This window comes from Pteropus vampyrus, unplaced genomic scaffold, assembly GCF_000151845.1.
Source record: "Pteropus vampyrus isolate Shadow unplaced genomic scaffold, Pvam_2.0 Scaffold50, whole genome shotgun sequence".
Taxonomy (NCBI): domain Eukaryota; kingdom Metazoa; phylum Chordata; class Mammalia; order Chiroptera; family Pteropodidae; genus Pteropus; species Pteropus vampyrus.
In genome coordinates, this window is record NW_011888831.1 from 3,816,137 (window position 1) to 3,835,021 (window position 18,885).

The 18,885-nt window shown below is 35.6% G+C and overlaps 1 protein-coding gene and 2 pseudogenes across 1 annotated transcript in view; 2 read left to right on the forward strand and 1 right to left on the reverse strand.

Annotated features, from left to right (window-relative positions):
* METTL16 (methyltransferase like 16) overlaps positions 1-18,885 on the forward strand; it is a 67,289-nt gene that overhangs the window by 22,554 nt on the left and 25,850 nt on the right. The window contains exons 3-6 of the mRNA XM_011359837.2: positions 1,359-1,558; positions 4,948-5,088; positions 6,683-6,798; positions 8,499-8,641. Of these exons, the coding sequence (XP_011358139.1) occupies positions 1,359-1,558; positions 4,948-5,088; positions 6,683-6,798; positions 8,499-8,641 (600 nt within the window). The remainder of the gene's footprint in view (positions 1-1,358; positions 1,559-4,947; positions 5,089-6,682; positions 6,799-8,498; positions 8,642-18,885) is intronic.
* On the reverse strand, positions 276-823 carry LOC105291835 (annotated as a pseudogene).
* LOC111739497 lies at positions 3,241-3,360 on the forward strand (annotated as a pseudogene).

The following is an 18,885-nucleotide window of genomic DNA, read 5'->3' on the forward strand; positions in this document are numbered from 1 at the left end:
TCGGTAATTGTTGTATTAAATATCATATCCTATTTTCATTATTAAACATTTTTTCTGCTTTCTACTTTTAAGTATTTTTAAATATTTTAAAAAAAGCTTATTGGGAAAAATGATGGTTTTATTTGTTTCTTAGTAATGGCATCACTGTGGGGAAGAACAGTAAGGGCACAGGAATCAAATACCTTTGGGGGAAGGCTCAAGCTGCACAGAATCCCTTGTCCTTCTTAACTTTGGACACTTGGGAGTGGGGGTGGGAGTGGGTGTGGGGGAGCGAAAAGAAAGAGCAGGGCAAAATTGATAAAGCTGATGAGTAACAGACGCACTAGGGATTACATCTTGGGTGTGTGGGAAGGTCTTTATGGCATACGCCAGGGCTTTATGGCATTCAGGCCTAGCCACTAGTCCTTTCCCTTCCCTTTCTTGGCTTTGGCCTTGGCTTTGGTCTTGGAGGTACAAGCCTTGGTCGTACAGATGGTCTCCTGGCACTGGGCATTGTAGTGTGCCTTCTTTAGGGTGCTTTGGCGGGCTTTGGTGCCTGAGCCCCCGTCACATGATCCCCAGTTCTCAAACTTGTACTTGCAGTCAGCTCTAAACTCCTAGTTGCATAGCACTGTGCACCAGATGCTCTGAATCTGGGCCCCAAAGGTACCTTCACGGGAACCTGTGCCACAGTCCTTGGTGCTGGGGGTACCAGGCCCCCAGGTCTACTCTGTGCACTGGCTCCCCATGCTACTCTTCTTCACTTGGTCTTTCTTTTTGGCCCCTGCAGAAATGAATGCGGCAGGGTAAGGAGAGCAGTGAGGTGGAAGGCTCAGTGCTGCATCTTGCTAGCTGCTGGCACTGCTTTGCTCCCTCCTGCACTGGGCCCCTCCTTTATTAATTTTGATTTTCAAAGAATGCTAATGTCAAATCATTTTAATTATAATAGTAAACATGGCCAGCATTTCTAAAATAATTACATTGTACTGGCCATTATTATGCTAAGTACTTTCCACAGATTATCTCGCAGCAGCACTATGATATAGGTACTGTTACCCCATTTTACAGCTGAGAAAACAGTGCTCAGCTTGTCCTAAGCCACGTAACTAAGTAAGGAGACTGGAATAGAAGCACTGTTGTCCTCTGCCTCATGTATGAAAATGCAATGCTTTTGGTGGAAGTTTATACTGCCTTTCATATGCTATGACTGTTTTAACACCCCTGTTAGTATCCCACTGTGCTGAACACTCTACACATCTATTTCTGTGTGATCTCCTAGGAAATTCCAGTAGGTGTTCAGTATTGTCTGACTGCCATAAAGCTTGTAGAGCATAGCAAATTTTACTAATTGTTTTTACTTCTTTTTCTTCACTCCTCAGTCTTAATTTTAAAGACCCTGAAGCAGTCAGAGCTCTGACTTGTACTCTCCTAAAAGAAGATTTTGGACTTTCTATTGATATTCCATTGGAGAGACTAATTCCTACAGTTCCCTTGAGACTCAACTATATTCATTGGGTGGAAGATCTGATCGGTCATCAGGACTCTGACAAAACTACTCTTCGAAGAGGAATTGACATAGGTATATGGTTTTAAATTCTTTTTTGGCTAAACATAAGTTTCATAAATTTGCAAGGTTGAATTCTTTGTAAACTTCTCTTTTGGATATTTGTTGTATGAAAGGACCTAGCTGTAGATATTGGTGTTATTTGCTACACCTGGGCTTTTCTGCCATTACTTTCTCATGAGGATTGTCAGCACCAAAGAGGGAGCAAAGGAATAAGAGAGGCAGAATGAAATTGAGGCTTTTGTTTTCTCAGCTTTTCAGATTATCATGTTGATGTCTGCGTCTATTGGGTATTATTTTTACTCTGAATTATTCGCTGTTAGTAACATAGTCCCATACTGGGACTTTGTGATGGCTATTTAATAAAAGATCATATGGGACTGAATACTTTCAGGAATCTCTTGGATGATTATTTGTAGAAGATATTTAATCCAAAATTAAAGGGAGGGAAAAAAGGCAGTTAGGTGAAGTAAGATGTTTTCTTAATTGTAAATTTCTACAATAGAGAAGACCGTCCAGTTTTATTTAAGAGAGTAAGTAGATATATAGAAGGAAATGAAGCCAGGGTATGTTTTGCAAATTATAAATGTATTGTATGTTTGTCATAGCCAGTGTTCGTATTTGAAAGGGTTTAATTTTTTATTTTAATCCTGTGGCCTTTACCAGTCCTTGATGAGAAAAATTGAATTAAAACTTCTGCGACTCTATTTCTTAATATAGTATAGTTAATAGGAAACATAATTTGTAGATAGTAATGAAGTTTAACTTAAACGTTCATATGCATTTTCAGTCTTCATCATACATTACCTTTTCAGCAGCATTTATTGACCCCTTCTTTCTCCTTTATGTGCTCTCCTACATTGGCTTCCTGACACCAGACTCCTCCAGTTTTCCTCTTTCATTTCTAGTTACTCTTCTCCCCCTTTCAGGCTCACTTTCCTGTATTTGGCCATTAGATAGTACAACTTCTTAAAGCACAGTCTTTAGTCCTTTTCTTATTCAGCACCTTACCTCTAGGCAATTTCATCCAATCTGTTACTTTATTATTTCTTCCTTCATGGTTTTTTTTTTAGGTTTTAACTGTACATTCACTTGTCTGATTGATTAATGTCTTTGTCTACCATTAGATTGCAAAGTGTAGAGCCTGTTACTTTTTTGCTTACTGTAATATCCCAAGGCCTAGTAAAGTTTCTAGTACATAGCAGGTATCTAATAAATAATTTTTTGAATGTTGATAATTACATCATTCTTTCAACATTTGAAATTCCAAATACCCCATATGAGCTAAGCACTATATAAAAATAGTGGGGTTTAACAAAGCTTCTGCCCTTTTATGTTCATGGGAGAAGATTGTCTGATGGGTTATAGAAAACTTAAAAAGCTTGAGAGCCTATTTGGTACTAATTTATTTTAATTATGCCCCAAACCTTTAAAATAACACTTGAGGATACAGGAGGTTAATGGATTTTAGCTCTTCATAAGGGCCACTGGTGCTGAAATCACATCATTCTAATTAGGGTTTTATATAGATTCTTCCTCCAGACTCCATCAGTTTGCTCTAATTCTATGATTATACACTTGCCATTTTTATTTATCATTACAAGGATTATTACCCATTTTAAAATGTCATTTAGCTTTCTGAGGGGATTGAGATTGTTCGAATGCAAGTCTTTTGGTTTTAAGAATTGAGAAACTTGGTCTATGGCCATGCCACCCTGAACAAGCCCTATCCTTGTCTGATCTCAGAAGCTAAGCAGGGTCGGGCCTGGTTAGTGCTTGGATGGGAGACCACCTAGGAAGACTAGGTGCTGTAGGCATAACAAATAAAAATAAGGGATTGTAAGATGACAAGGTCCTTGCAATCTGTGAGGTCAACCAAGGATTGCCTTGTCTAAAAAAAAAAAAAAAAGAATTGAGAAACTTGATTTTTTTTTTTTGACGGAGGACAGTTCTTTTACCTTGGGAGGTACCTGATATTTGGGTAACTGGAGGAAAGTGTACTTATTTTTCCTTTTAAATGAAATTGAAATATGGAAAGAGAGGCAGTTTTGTGAGAACCACTGGCTTGAGATATGGTCTGGATTTTTTTTCCTACAGAGTTGAAAGCGCTACTTAAATTTCCTTATTTTGAATGACTCTGGCTTGCCAGAATGGTAAGGGTCTAAGTAACTGTGGCCTCTGAGAAGAGCCTGAGTACCCTTTACCACCCCTTCCTTCACCACCTCACACATGCCCAAGGAGGTGTTTGTCCAGTATCATCAAGACCTGGATGATACTATTTAGCTATTAGGTAAACATGATAGAAAGTATAGCAATCACTCTGACTGTCAAAGAGCTTAAATGTTCTGGCCATCATTTGTCGTTGTGTCTTTTACTAACCTGTTCAGAATTCTTAATAAGGAAGCAGTAAGATGAGCCTGGGTTTCATCTGGGTTAGGAGTATCTCTAGCCTCCACTCTTCCTGCCAGATCCTTCAAAGGCTAGACAGGCCTAGGGAAAGCAGGCCTGCAGTGACTGGTATGGGCTGAAGGCTATAGGCTTTCAGAAGAAACACTGACTTTTCTTCTCTTGAATGTGTTCTTTAAGATCTTATTGGCCAAGATTAGTCAATGGTTGAAAAAACAGTATTTGTGATTAGCATGTAGTCCAGTCAGTGATTAGGGTTTCTACGTACAAGTTTAGGACTAAACCCTAGTTGTCAAAGTGTGATTTTTGCCTAGTTGTCGAAGAGTGATTTGCCTCTGAATGTCTTGCTTTAAACTGTGGTGGACAAGCCAATGGTTAATGTTTTAGATCTGGATCAAATGACTTTCCATGTCTCCACATCTAAGAAATGAGTTCTCTTTTTAGTTTAAAATTTTTTTATTTCTGGTTTCCTTCAGGTAACAATGTGTGGGAAGTTGGTGATTTTTATATTTTTATAATACCATAAAAATTTTATACCTTTTATAGTCTGCTTTAGGAGAATGGCTATACATTGATCTATTTTAAGATATCACTGTAGTGTTTTAACAAATAGCATTCATTTCTTTTAAGAAAATCAAGTTTTGTGTGAGATTTAAAATGAAGAATTATATAACAAATTAAATGGTTTTGACAATTTTCAGTTAATCAGTCATGTATTCCTTGATCACCAGACATGCACACTTGACTTTACATATAACATGAAGAAGACGACAGCAAGATTTCTATTCTCTAGGAAATTAGAATCTAATTATGAGGTAAGACTAACACATGAAACAACTAGAGAACCCAGTAGCTACAGTATGTATATAATCAGATACCAGCTTGTGATTTAAACTGTTACAGCTATAAGAATTCTAAGAGAACAATAGTGTTTTTGTTTATTATTCTCACCTCTCCTTTAGATGTATGTAACACGTTTTAACTTTTCATTTTACTAGGTACGGGGGCATCCTGCATCTATCCTTTACTTGGTAGTACCTTAAATGGCTGGTATTTCCTTGCAACAGAAGTAGATGATATGTGCTTCAACTATGCAAAGAAAAATGTGGAACAGAATAACTTATCTGACCTTATAAAAGGTTAGTCCTACAGAATAAATATCCTTTTCAAGCTTTCTTTATTAACCTGTCTTTCTAATTTAACACATCTCATTATCTTTTTTTTTAATATATTCTTTGGTAATTAAAAAAAATATGGTACGTTGTAATTGGGTTTGCTGTTTTGTTATCAGAATTAATTCAGAAAGAAATATAGTAAATATTTTATAATTCCTCATAATTCATGGATTTTGTATTTGTGAACTTGCCTACTTGGGGTTATTTTTAACCTCAAAATCAATAGTCGTGATACTGTGGTGGTCATCCATAGACAAATGCAGAGTGGCAAAAAATTTTGAGTCACCCAATGCACATGTTCCCAGCTGAAGTTGAACAAGGCAGTATGCTCTGCCATCTTGTTTCAGCTTTCGTACTGTAGACAAGGGTCCTTTTTACGGTCTATTTAGTGCCTTTTTTGATACTTCTGTGCTTTTTATTGGGGATTTTATTGTTTAAAATGGCCCCTAAGCATAGTTCTTAAGTGCTACATAGTGTTCCTTACTATAGGAAGGCTGTGATGTGCCTTACAGAAAAAATACAAGTGTTAGATAAGCTTCATTCAGACATGAGTTATTGTACTGTTGACCATGAGTTCATTGTTAATGAATCAGCAATATATATCAAATAAGGTTTCTTTAAACAGAAACATACATCAAATAAGGTTATGTATTGATTGGTTGATGAAAATGTTGGACCAGAGGCCCCCAGTCGCTTAACCCTCTACTTCCCCTAGGAGCCAATGAGACTCCACTGTATATGAAGTAACCTAGTCACCATGACTTTAACAGAGAAAACTCTACTTACTGTTGATTAAACTATACCATCTTTTTTATTTCAGTACATGGAACTATACTGTAAATAGTCAAATTCCCTTAATGATCAGTTACTTTTTATTTTTGTGCTTATTTTATATATAAATGGCTATTTTTTTTCATTAACAAGACTATGTTTCTTTATGGAAGCAATAGGCTTTTCTTACTAGTGTTAAGTGTATTATTACAAGAGGAAATACTAATATTGTTAATGCATTTTTTAGTTCTTCATTTCTGTATTATAAATTACTCCAGAATCTAGCAGCTTTAAACAATAAACATTTGTTATCTCATAGTTTCATTGGGTCAGGAATTTGGGCATGGCCTACTGGGGTGGTTCTGGTTCAGAGTCTTTCGTGAGGTTGCCATCATCTAGAGGATTGACTGGAAGTAAAGATTTGCTTCCAAGATGGCTCATTTATATGGCTGTTAGCAGGAAGCCTTAGTTCATTGCCATGTTGATCTTTTCTTGGGGCTACTTGACCATCCGTGCAGCATGTCAGCTGACTTCTCCTAGAGCAAGTAATTCAAGAGATAGGACAAGGAAGAAGCCACATTGCTTCTTATGACCTAACCTCAGAAGTTATACCCTGTCACTTCCATCATATTCTATTCAGTAAAAGGGAGTCAGTGAGTGCAGCAGCCAACACTTAAGGAGAGAGAAATCACATTTTTTGTAGCAACTGGTATCAAAGAATTCATGGACATATTTGAAAAACTACCACAGCATTAATAGTAGTTAACACTTCTGTTTTTTCTCCTAGTGGTAAAAGTACCACAGAAGACGCTCCTGATGGATGCTCTTAAAGAAGAATCTGAGATAGTCTATGACTTTTGCATGTGTAATCCTCCTTTTTTTGCCAATCAGTTGGAGGCCAAGGTAAAATATCTTCTGCTTTAAAATAATCGAGTATCAAAATTTACCTTGTTAGCAAAAATAAGAGCAAAGAACAACTTTTATATTGGAAGTTGTATCAGCACACTTTTGATGTCAAGCACCTGAAAACCCAATTCAGATTGACTTAACAAAAAAATTTATTAGATTACATATTTGAGAAATCTAGCAGTAATGTGGACTTCAGAAACAATTTGATCAAGGAGTTCATAGTAGTATCAAAACTGAGGCTCTTATTTTCCAGGTTTCTCTTGGCTTTGACCTGGCTCTTGGTTGTTTTTGTACTCAGGCTGGTTTACTTGTGGCAGAGTAATATTTAGGGAAAGGGAGGAGACAGTTGTTTTCTTCCCCAAACCATTAAACATTTAAGTTTCTTTTGATTGGACCAACTTAGGTCACAGTCCACTCCTGACTTGGACTTATGGGCTTACAGAGGAGGTCACTATTTTTACTCCTCTCTAAGCCAATAAGTCCATTTACTCTCATGTAATAGTAAACAAATGTCTAATTTAGTCTTTCCAACTTCAGATGAAAAATATATTTGCTTATGAATGTGTAAAGAGTTCTATACATTGAAGAAAGACAATGAGCCTATTAAAAAACTCAGCGCTATAAAATATTAATTTAACCCGTTTTCTTTCATCTATTTAATTCCCTAATAATAGAAATTAACATTAATCAGAAGGAAATAAGGGAGTGTGTATGCTTAAGGCTTTGAAAGAATAAATTGTTTTCAGAATCATTCAGATACCCTAAAACTATCATTTACATACCTCGTAACAAAATTAATTCCAGGTTAAAGTTTTTGAAGGAGGAAGAAGGAGTTGGATAAATTTATTAGCAATACCACCATTCTAGATTAGAACATAAAGTGAACAGGATCTAAGAAATCTAATTTTAGCCTTCAATGCAGATGAATTATAAGAACTAAAATAGCCACATCCTAGAGGTTTTTTGGTTCTTTTTAGAATTTTGAGATACAACATATATACATAAAACTGCATGTGCCATAAGTGTAAACTATGGATTTTCCAAAATGAACACTTCTGTAGAACCTGCATCCAGATGAAGAAATATACTATTACTAGCATCAGAACTAGATATCTTTTTATAACAGCCTTATAATTCACATACTTTATAGTTCACCCACTTAGAAGGTAAATTTAATTGCCTAAACTAAGATCATGAAGATTTATTCTTATGTTTTCTTCTAAGAGTTTTATAGTTTAGCTTTTATATTTAGATCTTGATCCATTTGAGTTATCGTTTAATATGGTGTGAGGTAGGAGTATATTAAATATTTAAATTTAAAAAGTAAAATCATGAAAGTACTAGAAGAAAATGTAAATATTTATATAATCTTTGAGTAGAATATTTTCTGTGCATGATTCCAAGACAGAAAACTTAGAGAAAAAGTTCCAGAACTGGCTAAATAGAAAGGTAAAATTTTTATATATTTAATCACAAACAGAGATGGAAAGTAAAAGACCCTGAGAAGGAATATTTGCATGAATACAGTTGTTTAAAATGTAATGTTCAATGATTATATGATTTTTTAAATCCTAAATGTAGCATGATATTTGGAAATTAAAATTACTTCTAAGCATTCTTACTTAGAACTAGATTACAGTCAATTAAGGTGTAAAAATTTTTCACCAGGATTTTTTGTTATTTTTGTTATTCAGGGAGTAAATTCTCGAAATCCTCGGAGACCTCCACCTAGTTCTGTAAATACAGGAGGTATCACAGAGATCATGGCAGAAGGAGGTGAATTAGAGTTTGTTAAAAGGATCATCCATGACAGTTTACAACTTAAAAAAAGATTAAGGTAAGTTGGTTATTACAACATGGGAGTATTTTTCCTCTGTGTAATTCTAAAAGAAACCATATAACAGAGTAATTTTTAGACAGTGGTCTAAAAAATAAATAAATAATGAAGGTAGCAGATCCTACAGTCTGCAAAGACCCTGTTTCTGAGGATGCTCTCATGCCTTTAATTGATTTGCATTTCCTGTAATCATGTATACTTCATGGACAAAAAGAAGGAAAATACTATATGATTGTATTGCTTTCATTTCAGTACTGTGATGGAACAAAACTGATTCAGATATAGCTTTCGATTAGAAAGCAGATGGGTTCAGATCTGTCCCATGAACCAGAATAAATTTTTTGCCTAGTCCTTGAAGCAATTGTGTTCTTGGAATCAGTCTCCCAAACAATGACAGATGTGAGGACATTGAGCTGTCAAGAAGTTTATGAAGGGAAACTGAGATCACTACCCAGTTCCAGAGGAGAGTTAAATCTGTTCCTTTTTAAAAGCTAATTATTTCAGACAACACACCTGTCATTAAGTGGCATAAGGTACGCAAAAAGAGCTATTTGTCTCCCTTGACTTCTCACCCTACCAAGTGTTGTTGAAATGATGGGTAATGCGGTAGTTAGTTAAAAACTAAAAGGGCTTTCAATCATAGGATTTGGCTTTGGGACACAGAGAAGATTTTTTTTTTTTTAATTGTGGTAAAATACACAACAAAATTTAACATCTTAACCATTTTTAAAGGGTACAGTTCAGTAGTGCTAAGTACATTTATACTGTTCTGCAGCTAATCTCCAGAACTCTTTCTTCCTGAAAAAGTAGAACTCTATATCCATTAAACAGCAACTTCCCATTTCCCTCTCCCCCAACCATTAGCAACCACTATTCTACTTTTTGTCTCTCTGAATTTGACTATTCATTCTAGTTACCTTATATAAGTGGAATCATATAGTTTTTGTTCTTTTGTGACTGGCTTCCTTCACTTAGCATTATGTCCTCAATGTTTATCTATGTTATAGCTGTGTCAGAATTTCCTTCTTTCTTAAGGCTGAATAATCTTCCATTTTTTGCATATAGAGCATTTTGTTTATCCCATTTATCTGTTGATGGGCACTTGGGTTGCTTCTATCCTTTGGCTATTGTGGATAATGTTGCTGTGAACATGGATGTGCAAATATTTTTTAAGACCTTGCTTTTAATTCTTTTGGATATACTCCCAGAAGTAGAATTGTTGGATAGGGAAGACTTTTTTTCTTTTTCTATTGGATTTATAGGTGTTTAAAGATGCTTATTTTAGTAAAAGGCCAATTCCAAAATCAACAAATATCCTGGTTTGTTAAGTGTGAGTTTATTTAAATATCTGTGGAAAGCAACTGGACTATTGAATGGTCTTAGAAAATTTACACATCATTGAAGCCAAAAGTTAATAAATTTTTGCTTTAAATTGATTTTTTCAATGACACATTAGAGACTTAAGTTATACTGAGCACTGAGGAGAGCCTGATTAAGTAAAATAAAGAAGGATAATATTTTATTTATTTATTATACTCATGAAAAGAGGTAACCAGGGCCATGTAACCATTTCAGTATCTGTCAGCTTTTGATGGTATTAGAGCTAACCAGGAAAATGGGGAAAGTTGTTTTCAGGAGGCTTTTAATCAGTAAATTTCTATTATTTCTAAAGTTCCATTTGAATTACAAAAATGTTTTAAAGAAACACCATTCTAAAGGAGAGAAATTGGTCAGTATGTTCCAAGTCTGCCTGTACCTGGCTTGTGGCAGACTCCAAAGTGAATTGAGGATATGTATTTACTAGCAAGGCTAAATTGCTGGAGCCCGTCTTATCTCTAGAGAGTTGACTGTTTTGAGTTTGGTGTCATCTTATGCAGTTATGTATTTAAAAGCAGGGTTCTGTAGTCTTGTCTGCTCTATTAGGACTCAGGCAGTTGAAAGGGTTGATAAGAGGAAGAAATGAAGTGATATTTATTGAAACGAAAATAAAGCAATGTGTTTTGAAAGAGTACTACTTGAAAATATTGTTTACAATTTCCAGCTGTACCATGACAACCTACATTTGTACATACTACCTGTTCATGTCCTCTTGCATATTTTTATGGTTGACGTAATATTTTTGAGAAATATGCATTTCTCAAATTTTAGAATGCTGTGAAAACCGCATATTTTGAAGCTCTGAAAAATAAGAAATTAAAAACAAATATTTTAACCCATCTGCTGCTTATCCCTCTAGATGTTTTTTCCTGTTGTTTCTGAGGAAGTGCAGAAACTAAGAATTTGTAACATTATGGGGTGAAATAACTTCAGTTTGTTAGACTGATCTCAGTGATGGCACTCGAGATGCCTCACCTGTAGTAACTGTAGTTTTGTTTTGTATCTTAAGAAATTTTGCAGCTGGAAGGCCCTTGGGAGGAAGTTGTACAGATCAGAGGCTAGGGACCTAGATCCCTTGATTCTGGTCCAGTACTCTTTACCACCCCATGCAGCCTCTGCAGCCCAGCCTGCCATTGGACTTCTGGTTACACAGCCTTTTTTTTTTTTTTTTTAATCGAGGTATAATAGACATATTATTAGACAGCCGTTCTATTGTTGATGAAAATTTGCAAGTACTTGTCATTCTTACCTTTTACTTTTTGTGCCTGTGACTTGAGTTTAATACCATTTTCTTTTTTTAGAGACTCACTCCCCTAACCTTCTAAATAAATTAGCATTTATTAAACTCTTCATGGCCTGAATTCCATTCTTATCACTGGTTATAGGTCTATAGCTGATGCTCTTTATGGCAATGACTTTACGATTTTTCCAGGTACCAGAGATCTGTATCTAACAGAGTTCCAAGTTAATAGTGGTTTCATCCATTTCTTTTTACTTTTTTCTTTTATTTCTTACCCCCTGCCAAATGGTGGATACTTCTTGGATTTGGGTATAATCCATACATTTGGTATGGGCCTTTGACATGTTATTCTTTGACTTATCTTTTAAATTTTGTTTTCTCATTGGTAAAATGGGATAACAATAGCTACCTCATAAGATAGTCATAGAATTAAATGAATATATATTTGATCTAATAATGATGATGATGAATATTAAGATCATTTTAACTCTTGACTGTTTCAGGAATTCACTTGATTTAAATGCTAAGGTCCATGGTGTTGAAAGGAAATGTTATAAGTACTTTGTTATTTTATGTTAACGTAGAGCTTCCCTTCCCTTCCTGTTTTTTTTTTTTAAACTAAGTGCTAGTTATGAAGTGTTATAGGTAATAGTTACAGAAACAATTATAAATTTTATAACTAGCTTTTAGTTAATGCTCCCGCCGAAAGGCCATCCAGTTCTACTGTGAACTTTGACTTGCCTTTATGAAATGGTAAGCCACTTCATTTTTTTTGTCTCTAAGGTTAGAATAATACCTTTTATAGTATGAAATGTCAGAACATAGGAACCAGCTCAAGCTAAAAATAGGACAATATGAGTTCAGAATTAATAATGACAATAATGGATAAATAAGGGGGATAGAGGAGATGCTCTTCACTACAGTAAAATGCCAACTAATAAATGTAGAAGGAATAATGAAGTTAGAAAAATCACTATTTGCAATCATAGTAATAACTGGTTTATGGAAGAATCAACAATGGAAAATTTAAAGAGAAACAGGATATTACATAGTTTCAAAGTATCTCATAGATTACTTATTATTAAAAAGGGAAATATGATAACTTTACAGAGAACCTGGGGGATACCACCTTGACTAGGTGATCATCTCCTGATGTGAGGCACCTAGAAGGACACAACAGCACCTCTCTGTTCTTCATGCCCAAAATTATAACCTGAAACTAACTATGATGAAACTTCAGACAAACCAACTTGAGGAATTTTGTAAGACAATTCTTCAAAACTATTAATCACGAAAGTAAAAAAAGACCAAAGAACTGTTCCAGATTGAGAGACTAGAGAGACTTGATATATAAATGAAATGCATGATCCTAGATTGGATCTTGCATCAAGGGAGAAAGTCATCATGAAAAACATTATTGGGATAATTGGTGAAATTTGAATATGGGCTGTATTCCAGATAATAGAATTGTATATGTTAAATTTTCTTAATCTGATAATTCTGTGATTGTGAAAGAGAATATCCTTATTTTGAAAACATACATGCCAAAATATTTAGGGTTAAAGGGGCAAGACGTCAGTAGCTAACTCTCAAATGGTTTAGGAAAAAAACACATGCACACAGAACAAGCAAATGGAGCAAAACATTAATTGGTAAATCTGGGTGAAGAGTATACTGCAGTCATTTGTACTAATCTTACAACTCCTGTACATTTGAAAGTTTTTCAAAATACTTTTTTTTGAAATCTGCTGTTTCAGAGGAATTGCTAAATGCTGTAATGAGTTGCTACTTTCGTCATTAAAATAGTATAATGGGTTCAAAGTCTTCTGAGTAACTAGATCTTCCTATTGTTCATTTTTTTCTATTTGCATTTTGACTAGTTGTCACAAGATGCCTGTTGAGAGTGTCTAGGATCTATTGGGTAGGCAAGTTTTATTAAGTGAAATTAACACAGAATTTTTAATACACCCAGTTACCTCTGCTTTTTCCATAAGAAATGTAACTTGCAGAAAACATTAAGTATATTAATGAGATGAAATCTTAAAAGATTTATAATACAGTATTCACCTTACAGAAAAGGTTTAAAGAAAACTCTCCCAAGCTTATATAAAGTACCAATAAAATATTTAACTATTATAAGCCTTACTTATCTACATATTTGCTTTCCTTCATCTCCTGAGGAAATTTACGTTATTTTTCTTTTGTCTCTCTGTTTTGGGCCATTTCTTCGTTTCTAGTGACTCTGATCTAATCTGTTCAGGAATGCTAATTTTAAAGGAAAGGTGTTAATTAACCTATTTTATACTGTCACTATGAGAACACTGATTGCTCTTAATTTTTTTTTTCATCTTGTTCCTAACGTAATAAAGGCTTTTAATTCCTGGTTAAAGATTTCTTCATTTATTCACTGTCTTCTTAAAAGGAGCATTTTGTTTTTCTTACAAACATTTAAAAGCCACCAAATGAAATTTATTATGCTCTCAGTAAGTGTACCCAGGTTCTTTTAAAGTAGTTTAGGTAGAACAATTATTTCTTTGTATTTTCAAAGGGAAAAAGGGTTGACTAAACAAAAATAGGGGTAGTTACCTGTTGTTGAACTCACCAATAATGAAAACAAAATATTGCTTAATGCACATTATCTCTAAAGAAATATAATAGTATTTGTCATACTTGTAAAATTAATACTTTATTTATTAATTGTATTAAGTTGAACTATATGAAATTGCCAGTCTTCCACAATTTTCAACTGACAAAAATGGCAATTTTATATAGTTTTAACCTAATATGCGATTTTTAGAGGTTCTTCAATTCACTTAGAATTTTAGTCACTTTAAAATTTATTTTCATAGTAGCTATTTTTGTATATCAACAAATAAAAATTGAATGCATATCTCCTTAATCTGAAATTTCTCTTTAAAAATAATATCTAATTAGATGAATGTCCAATGACATAGGAGTAATTATGATGCTTGGTAGAAAATGCAGGATGGAGTATGTATTGCTAGTATAACTAAGCTATATTATAAACATGAAAAAAATGTGCAAAAAAAATAGAACTACCTTATGACCCAGCAGTTCTACTTCTGTATATTTATCTGAAGAAATCCAAAACGCTAATTCAAAAAGATATATGCACCTCTATGTTCATTGCAGCATTATATACAATAGCTAAGATATGGAAGCAACCTAATACCCATCAATAGATGATTGGATAAAGAAGATGTGGTACATATATACAATGGAATATTACTTGGCCCTAAAAAGAGTGAAATGTTACCATTTGCAGCAACATGGATGGACCTAAAGGATATTATGCTAAGTGGAATAAGTTAGACAAAGACAAATACCATATGATCTCGCTTATATGTGGAATCTAAAGAATAAACTAAACAAAAGAGAAACAGACTCATAGATACAAAGAACAAGCTGATGGTTGCCAGACAGGACAGGCGTTGCGGACTTGAGTGAAAAAGATGAAGGAATTAAGAAAAAAAAAAATAGATGAAGGAATTAAGAAGTACATATTGGTAGTTACAAAATACCTTTATAGGGATTTAAAGGTACAGCATAGGGAATATAGTCAGTAATATTGTAATAACTGTATATAGTGCCAGGTGGGTACTAATTGGGGGATCACTTTGTAAATTATATAAATGTCTAACCACTATGTTGTATACCTGAAACTAGTATGAAGTAATATTAAATGTCAACTCTAATTGAAAAATAAAAATGAAAAAAAATGAAATCTTGCCATTTGCTATACCATGGATGAACCTACAGGGTATTAATGCCAAGTTAAGTAAGTCTTGGTCTGTTTCTAATGATTGATTTTTTTTAAGATCAAAAAAAATGTTTTTTTATAACAGTTGGAATACAATATTATATTAGTTTCAGGTGTGCAACATAGTGATTAAACATTATGTAATTTAACAGAGTGATCACCCTGATAAATCTAGTACCCATCTGACACCATAGTTATTACAATGTTAACTCTTTTCCTTATGATATACTTTATATTCCCATGATTATTTTGTAACTACAAATTTGTACTTCTTAATCCTTTTCCCTTTTTCACCTAACCCTTAACCTCCTCTCATCTGGCAACCATCAAAATGTTCTTTGTATCTATGAATTTGTGTCCGTTTTGTTTATTTTCTTCTTTAGATTCCACTTGTAAGTGAAATAGTGGCATCTGTCTTCCTCTGTCTGACTTACTTCAGTCAGCACAATACCCTCTAGGTCCATCCATGTTGTTGCAGATGGAAAGGTTTCATTCTTTTTTATGGCTGAGTAATATTCCATTGTATATATATACCACCTCTTCTTTATCCATTCATCCATCCATTGATGGACACCCAGGAAGCCTCAGTATCTTGACTTATAAATAATGCTGCAATGAACATATGGATTCATATGTCCCTTTGAAGTAGTGTTTTAGGTTTTTTCAGATAAATACCCAGAAGTGGGGTAATTGGATCTTTCTTTTCTCTTGTTGTTACCTTTGTTTTAAAGTATTTTGATAAAAATATTGCTACCCCAGCTTTTGTTTGTTTCTGTTTTCATGAAACATCATTTTTCATCCATTTACTTCTAACTAGGTCTGTCTTTCAGTCTGAAGTGAGTCTCTTGTAGGCAGCATGTGTAAGAGTCTTGTTTTTGTGTCCATTCGGCCACCCTATCTTTTGATTGAAGCATTTAATCCATTTACATTTAAAGTAATTGTTGATAGATATGTAATTATTGCCATTTTATTCATATTTTTGATATATATATATTTTTTTTTATTAAATAAGTCTCTCCAACATTTTCTTTAATAACTGGCTTGATGGTGATGAACTCTTTTAGCTTTTTTTTTTTTTGTCTGGGAAGCTCTTTATCTGTCCTTCGACTCTAAATGATAGCTTTGCAGGGTAGCGAAGTCTTAGTTGTAGTTCCTTGCTTTTCATCACTTTGAATATTTCCTGCTGATCCCTCTGGCCTGCTGACAATTTTATGGGAGCTCCCTTGGGGTAACCGCTTTTCTCTTGCTACTTTTAAGATTCTCTCTTTGTCTTTAACCTTTGGCATTTAAATTATGATGTGTCTTGGTGTGGGCCTCTTTGGGTTCATCTTATCTGGGACTCTCTTCCCTTCTTGGGCTTGTATGTCTGTTTCCTTCATCAGGCTAGGGAAGTTTTGTCATTATTTCTTCAAATAGGTTTTCAGTTCCTTGTTCTCTCTCTTCTCCTGGTGCCCCTTATGATGCAAATGTTGGTACACTTGATGTTGTCCCCGGGACCCCTTACACTATCCTCATTTTTTTTGGATTATTTTTTCTTGTTGCTGTTCTGATTGGGTGTTTTCTGCTGCCTTATCTTTTAAGTCACTGATTTGATCCTCTGCCTCATCTTATCTACTGTTGATTCTTTCTAAAGTATTCTTCATTTCAGTTTTTGTAGTCTTCATTTCTGATTGGTTCTTTTTTATGTTTTCTATGTCCTTTTTTTATGGTTACTTTCTCTATTGAAGTTCTCACTGAGTTCATCCACTCTTTCCCTAAGTTCATTTAGTATCCTTATAACCAGTGTTTTGAACTCTGCTTCAGGTAAATTGCTTGTCTCCATTATGTTTAGTTCTTCTTCTGGAGCTTTGTTTTTTATTTTTCATTTGGGACATGTTTCTTTGTCTCCCCATTTTTCCTGCCTCTCTGTGTTTGTTTCTATGCTGCTATGTCTCCCAGTCTTAGTAGAGTGGCCTTATATATTAGTTGTGTCATGGGGCCCAGTGGCATAGTGTTTCCTGGTCACCTGAGCTGGTGTTCTACTTGTGTCCTTTGTAGGGGTTGTATGTGCTCTCCTGTTGTAGTTGAGCCTAGGTTCCTGTTTGCATGTCAGTGGGAGGACTGGGCATGATCGGTAGAGGAGCTGTTGTTCAGGGGTTGACCCTACAGAGCAGGATTTGCTTTAGTAGAGCTCTGGTGCCTGCTCTGTCTGCCCTTTGGGTGTGTGGTCTTCAGATATGACCCTAGGTGGTGCTCTGGCTCAGATTGATCCAGTTCAGGGCCTCCTGGGAGGGGCCTTGCTACAAGGCAAGTTTAGCTGTAGCCTGCACCCTACTGGGGCCACCTGGCATGAGCCACCAAGTGATCCACAAATGGCCACCACCCACTCTGGGCTTGGATGTGCCTCGAGAGGCCAAGCTGCAAACTGAGGCCAGCTGCCACTAGTGCTAGGCTTGGGGCTGCTCAGCAAGAGGTATGGAGCACGTCAAGGCCATATGCTGCTTATTTAGGTTTTGTGAATCTTTGAGAGATTTTGGAAAAGTCCGAAGCATGAGCCAAGACAGGCTGTTTGTATGGAAATTCCACTGGAAGCAGCTTGGGTCGGCCTGCAGGTTGAGTGGAGTGGGGTCTCAGGGAATCACCAGAGTGGGGTGACCAGTATTATCCTGGTTGATGGAGATTCAGATATGGTGGCTGCCTGCATCTGTAATCTGGGTGGGGTGGGCTCAACAAAGGAACAATGCCCTCTGCCAGTGCTTCTGTCCAGAAGAAGCTCCCCCTCCAGCCCTTCTCCAAAGCTGGACAACTCAGTTCTTCCCTGTATGTACCTGGCACCTCCTGAGCTACTGCCTCAGCCCTGGAGCTCAAAGAGAGTGAGTTAGTCAGCAAGTAAATTTGCACACAAGCCCTTTAGGAGGAATGTTTGTGATTCCAGAGGCTCTTCATTTCACTCAGTACAATCTCTGCTGGTTTTCACAGCCAGAAGTGGGGACTTCTCTTTCTGGCACTGGACCCCTGGGCTAGGGAACCCAATGTGGGATCAGGACTCCTTGTTTTTCCAGGGAGATCTCCGTAACTGAGATATTTCTTCCGATTCTCAACTGCCACACATGAGTGCCGGACTAGCTTGTTTCGCGTCTCTGCCCCTTCTACCAGTCTCAAGGTAACCTTTTCTATGTGTCCCCCATTGTAGGACTTCTGTCCAGCTAGACTTCAGGTGACTCCCAATGATGGCTGTTCTGTAGTTTAGTTGTAATTTTTATATAGCGAGAGGAGGCAAGCACAGCATTTACCTACTCCACCATCTTGACTGGAACTCCTAATGATTGATTTTTTAATTCTGGTTGTGAGTCATTTTTTTGCTTCTTTTAATGTCTGTTAAATTTTTATTAGATGGTAGACATTGCAAATCTTATGTTTCGGGGTGCTGTGTTTCATTGTATTTCTTTAAAAAGAGTGTTGGACTTTGTTCTGATGCTTAAGTTACTTGTGATCAGTTTGATCCTTTTGAATCTTGGCTTTTAAGCTTCATTAGAGTACATATAGAATAGCCTCTAGCCCCATTACAAAGTATTCTTTCCAAAACTCTACTAGATATTCCTTTAATTAACAAGAGCTTTCTGCTCTCACTAGTAGAAACACAAACTAGTCCCAGCTCTCTCTGGACTCCAGGATTGTTCAGCTTACTGTTTTATGTGATTTCTTTTCCTAGCCTCACTGAGTTTCACCCCACATGTGCAGATCATTATTCTGCAAAATATTCCGAGGAACTCATCTGCAGATACCCAGAATTTTCTCTCTGTGCAGCTACTTCTCTTGTATTTTGCTATTCAAATCTTTACTGCCTCGGCCTCTCTGAATCTCAAT